General features: G+C 36.1%; 1 protein-coding gene across 1 annotated transcript in view; it reads right to left on the bottom strand.

Moving 5' to 3' along the window:
* Positions 1–6,000, bottom strand: part of Gucy1a2 (guanylate cyclase 1 soluble subunit alpha 2) — a 358,773-nt gene that overhangs the window by 117,195 nt on the left and 235,578 nt on the right. The window contains exon 5 of the mRNA XM_004626131.3: positions 2,603–3,088. Within this exon, the coding sequence (XP_004626188.1) occupies positions 2,603–3,088 (486 nt within the window). The remainder of the gene's footprint in view (positions 1–2,602; positions 3,089–6,000) is intronic.

Raw genomic sequence — 6,000 nt, 5'->3', positions numbered from 1 at the left:
AGCCAGCCAGCCAGGCAGCATGTGATATAATTTTTCTAGGAGTGTCTGGTAGGTAGCTCAGTGACATAAGAGCCTGCCTGGCAAGCCCAAGGTCCTAAGTTTGACACCAGGTACCAAAAAGAAAAAAAATTCTAGAAAATAAAAAATGATTATATGATTAGAAAGTAGGCACTTCACATAGAGAACTTAAAACTCATGTGCTTTCTACTTTATTTCTCATAATGTACTTCATTGCCCTGCACAGAGAGGTGACATTCTTTCCCCATCTTTCCCCCTCTGGCCACGCTATTACCATGCTGGCTTCAGCACACTGTGTTCCAGATCCTAGATGTCCCCACACTCAACGCCTCCAATCCTGAATAAATAGCCAAAGCTGCTATACCGTATCTCAGTGACACATATCTATAGCTTTGAAATTATGTTTAAAAATACCCTACCCTGGTGTTTTATCAAGGATATTTTTTGCCTATTTATTTATATTCTTCTTCTTATTATTATTTGTATTTAGTATGGGATCTACAGGGTCTCTATGGTCTCACTACACACATAGTACTCATAGTGATTCTCCTGTTTTCAGCCTTCCAAGAGCTGGGATTACAGGCGTGCACCACCACACCCAGTCTCATTCATGGTCTCAGCGCGCTCAGGGGCAGGCCAACGCGCATGCCAGGGGTTGAACTCCAGTTGCTGTATTCTGCCTAAGCAGGCACTTTAGTCCACTGAGCTATCTGGCCGGCCCTTTGCCTAAATTTTATAAGCAAATTTAGATTAAGAAAATATGCGAACTATGCTTGGGTTTTTTTTTATACAAATGAAAGTGGAAAAGTATAGCTGAATATTTCAAAGAAAGAAGTCCCATTTTCCAAGTTACAACTTGCCAATGGTTATTTGTGACTCTATGCAGCTGTCCATAGTTTGATAACGTATAGCAAACTTGATAGTGATGCAGAGTATTCTCGATTATTTTCTTTTTTTTCGGTGAGGTGTCCTAGTTCATCAGGAGGAAAAAGACATTCAATGCCCATGAATCTAATTATATTTTTAAACCCTGAAATTATCTTGGTGCCCTCACAGGACATTATATCTTTCTTCTCTCAAAACCCACCTGATACTTTTATATAGATAAGCGTTCCCATGTTTTCACAACAGTGAATCTATGTCTCGTTCTCATTTAGTCATACTGAACTTAAGGCTTAAAAACTTCTGTTTGAGCTAAAGGTCGCTAACACTAAAACTATGATGTACAAGAAGAGTGGAGGTTACAGAAATTGGTGTAATGATTCCCCAGGAATCACCAGAGGAAGGACAATGCCGACAAGTTCGAGCTGATTGTCACTTTCGCCTGAAAATGACAGGATGTCACCATGATAGATTCATTACAGTGTCTCTCTCTGGCTTAGAACCAGAAATGCGGCTACCTCTGCCAGAGTATGAAAAAGTTAGAAATAATTTATGTAATAATTCTTATTTTAGGGCCGGGGAAATGGCTCAGTAGAATAAGCACTTGACTGGCAATCGCAAGGATCTGAGTTCAATCCCCGGTTCTGCAATAAATAAATAAATAAATAAATAAATAAAATTCTTATTTTGTGTAACGAGACAAATCCCTCATATGTCTTCCACACTTCTTACCACTGAGAAGAGACTAACAGAAATTTTATACATTGCCTGTGTAATCTACAAAATAGAACTAGAGAACTTTTTTCTCCAGGGAGGCACACCTTCATGAGAACACCCTCTAGTTCATATGGGTCTTTTCCTAATCTCCTTCTGTACAAGTCATACTATAAAAAGAAGTAGGTGGTCTAGATGGGTTATGAGAGAAGAAAATGAAAACCTGCTCTTCACCACTATTAATAATGACAGTTGTTGCCACTCTTTGTATAAAAATGCCATCCATTCTGGCATGAACTATTTCACATGAAAGTCCACGTGAAGTTGCAGAGTTGTTCATTAAGCAAATAGGGGTGAATTATTGGAGGTACTGTCATGATTTTAACATGAAATTAACAAAGACATTGCCAAAAGAAACAAATAAATAGTGACTGATACACATTTAGCAAGATTTTCCATTAAATAATTTGGAAATAAAGAGCTTACACTAGAAAACATTGATCATTTGGGAAATAGATACTATCTTTTTATATATCCTTTTAGAATTAAAGAAGGCTCAATTAATTGAGAATGTTATGTAAAATACTGACTAATGGCTTAAATGATAATATGCTTCAATGTTTATTCCAACATTTTATTTCCTCTTAACTGTCAACTAAAACTTAGTTTATATTGGAACATAACTTCCTAAACAACAATGATTACATTATTCAAAGTCACCTAATGCTCAATAAGTTTAATTTTAATAATAATAATGACTTTAGAGGACTAGCTATGAAGAAGTTCTTCCTTCCTGGGCAATATCATGAATACAGTTTCTGTCAATATTTAAGTTGCCTCACAATGAATGTTTACTCATGAAGCAGAAATGCCTGTATTTGGTGTAAAATTTTCTAAGTTATAGTTTTTTTTTCCTATCAAACTTAAGTGAAAGAATATGGGTTTGCAATTTAATTAAGATTGGAATTTATTGTCTAAGTCCCGTTACCTTATAAATATCCAGAAATCCACACTGGTGGTCAAATCTGGTGTACAGTTCGTTGAGCATGCTGATCACTTGCATGGGGGTGCACTGGGCGCAAATGGCTGTGAAACCAACGATGTCAGAAAAGAGCATGGTGACATCATCAAACTTCCTGGCCTGTACTTGCTGTCCCTGCCACAACTGCTGGGCAACATCACCAGGGAAGATGGAGTACAGGAGATCCACCGTCTTCTTTTTTTCTTCCTCCAGAGCCTGGTGAGTTCGTTCCAAAGTGGCCTTTAATTTGTCCATCCTCTTCTTTAAGCCATCTTGGGCTTTGGCCTGCTCGCCAACCAGAATGACATCTCGGGTGGCATCGTGGATTGGGATGTCTGAGAGATGCAGCCCTCGGCCCATGAGTTCATCCAACTTGTCCACACATGGGGAGCCCAAAAACAAGATGGAATTTGATTCTGGGACGTGGATCATTTGCCCTTTGATTTCCATAACCTGTGAAATTAACATGGAATTTTGATTAGTCATCTTCATGGAATAAGTTAAAAAATAATACCATTTGATGAATAGGAAAAGTCAGAAATAGTTTCTTAAGTACATGTGATGCTTTTATGTATGCAGATTCTAATCTGATATTCCATTGATGTAAACTGTATCCCTCAGAATAGAAACAATTATTTTATAGCTCACTCAGCTACTTTTCTAAAGAGAAATAATAAAATGCAAAATGAGATCAATGAAAAGTGAAACAGGAAAACATTTTTTATTCATGATCAAATTACTCCCAGATATATTATGGAGCTGTTTTATAAGCCAATTTAAAAACTTTCAGACTGCTACATAACACAATTAGGATAAATCCATCTGTCAAAATAGCTACACTTAACTGTCATTAAAATAACACTTCTTTCAAAATATAAATTTAAAAGCTTAAAATGAATCAAAATAATTGTTTGGCCTTACATATATCATTTTTCAACCAGTCACTGGAAAATGTAGTAATCACTTAAACAGACCAGAGGAGAGGAGAGTTCACTTAGTATTAAAAGTAACTTAAACCAGATATTATTGCTCCATTGTTAGTAGAAATTATCTAGTATTTAAGGTGCTCATGAAACTAAAAATACATCCCCCTAATTAGGGTACCACTGAGGAATTCAGGCAATAAAGCATCTGAGAGTTGCTAATTTAACCCTATACCTCTCTTCTCTGTTCTGTCTGTGAATCTGAGGGATTAACAGGTAAAATAAATACAGTTATTTGGGTTGAATGAAGGTGTTTCAGCATACCTGGAAAGGAAGCTAGCTGTAATTACTAGAAATAAGCTAAGTGTTGACCAACAGGGACTGCTCACCAGTGTCATCTATGTCACCTTCCACAACCACAACATGGAAAGCATTCAACAAATTATTTTCCTTTATTTTCCATAACATGAAGTAATTGGTCTAATGAATGAAATAAATTGTATAGAGTAAATTTGAGGTAAGCTATAGCGATTGAACTTTTTAATCCTACAACGACATACATTTTTGTTCATCATAGAGCATCCACCAAAATCTTATTTATGTAAGGAAATAAAACTGAATCCCCGTGGGGAAAATGATGTTCAAAAGACTAGCCTCAAATCACAGCCTCTCCAGTGCCTGGAAGTGAGATACCTGGAAGACAACCACCTAGGAGAAAAAGAAGAGCTCTGGGAATCAAGAAGTGAACAGGAAAACTTAAAATCACAAAGAACTGAAAAAAAACCTGAAGACAATGCAGAGAAAACAATGAAGCCCTAAGTGTTTGTACCCTTCTATGTGCTCAAAGCTATGATTTTGTGACCTGTTTGCTCTGAGGCCCCTCTGCTCATATTCCTTAGGGTGTGACAAGCCCAGGTCCCAGAGGAGGACCTGTTTCCACAAACAAAGCTAAATCTGGAAAGTTGTGTCCCTTTGATAAACAATAGACAGGCAGTGCTGCCTCTAAAGAAGCCCACAGTGATTGTAAGCTGCAACCCAGCTGCGTGGCAGGCTAGAGTTGGAGAACACGCACACTGCTGACTCCATCACCGCTGGTTGTGGCACAATCAGAAGCCATTTGCAGAAGAGTTTGTGGCCTAAGACCAAGCTATTCTGGGAATCAAGACAATACATAATATAAATGATTATTTTGGTAAAGAATTGGAAAATATAAAAAGAGTACAGGCAGTAGCACAAAATATAAAAAAAATTAATAGAAAGTACGAATGGCAGATTTGACCAATGTGAGGACAGAGTGTCTTAAATTGAAGACAACATGGGTTATCATAGATCATAAACTCAATGATACACTAAAGATCACAGGTCAACATGCAAGATGGATCCAGGAGCTACAAGATGAGTGAAAAATAAATCCACACAGAAATATAGGAATAAAGGAAAACTCAGAACGGAACTTAAAATGCATAAAACATACATTCACAACTTGTCCACAGAGGGTTCCTTTCAAAAACAAGATTGTTCCGTGCACTTTATAGTTTGGAATGTGACTTCAAAATAAAATAAAGTCTTTATCTGTTTCATTTTCTTTCATTATCTATCTGCCAGCTACATCTTAATTTGAAGATCTTATATTTGAAATATGATTTTCAAATTTGTTTTGTTGTCCTTAATTATGTGATAATTCTTTTGGGTATATTATGAACGTTAGTGTGTGCATAGTAGTTATAGGTTGTATTTTATGGTATTTACATGACTTTCCTTAAATGAAATAATTCCAAATCATAAAAAACATATTCACTAAAATCATATCAGAAAAACATTTCCAATCTAAAGAAAGAATTTAATATGCAAAGATAAGAGGCATTCAGAAGTCCAATGAGGCACCCTGAGAAAAGAGCCTCTACACAACCATCTTAATCAAAACTCCAGAAGATCAACTAAAGGAGCAAATACTAGCTAACCTATAAAAACAAATCTATCAGAATAATAACAAATTTTTCATTACAAATTTTAGAGATCAGACGAGCTAAAATGAAGTTTTTCAAGCCCTAAATGAAAACTATTGTCAACTCAGAGTTCTATATTCTGCAAAATTTGCCTCCAAAATTGATGTACAAGTAAAGACATTGCATGACCAAAATAAATAAATAAATAAATAAATAAAAATAAAAATCCTAAAGAAATACATGATCATTAAGCCAGCACTGGAGACAATACTTGAAGGAATCCTAAAGACAGAGGCTGCCAGCACTGAAGGAGAGTTTATTTTTAGCTAGGAAAGTAAAGAAAAGGAAAACAAAGGAAGCTGCTTTGAAAAAATAATGCAATAACAGGGCTCAGTAATATCCTACAATAATAATTCTCAATACCAGTGGTTGTAACTTCCCATTCAAAAGATGCAGACTGCAAGGTGGGATCACAGAATAAAATCCATCCATATGT

Source organism: Octodon degus, unplaced genomic scaffold (assembly GCF_000260255.1).
Source record: "Octodon degus isolate 3935 unplaced genomic scaffold, OctDeg1.0 scaffold00012, whole genome shotgun sequence".
In the NCBI taxonomy this organism is placed as follows: domain Eukaryota; kingdom Metazoa; phylum Chordata; class Mammalia; order Rodentia; family Octodontidae; genus Octodon; species Octodon degus.
The sequence above is the reverse complement of the archived record's forward strand: the minus strand, read 5'-3'. Positions and strand labels throughout refer to the sequence as shown.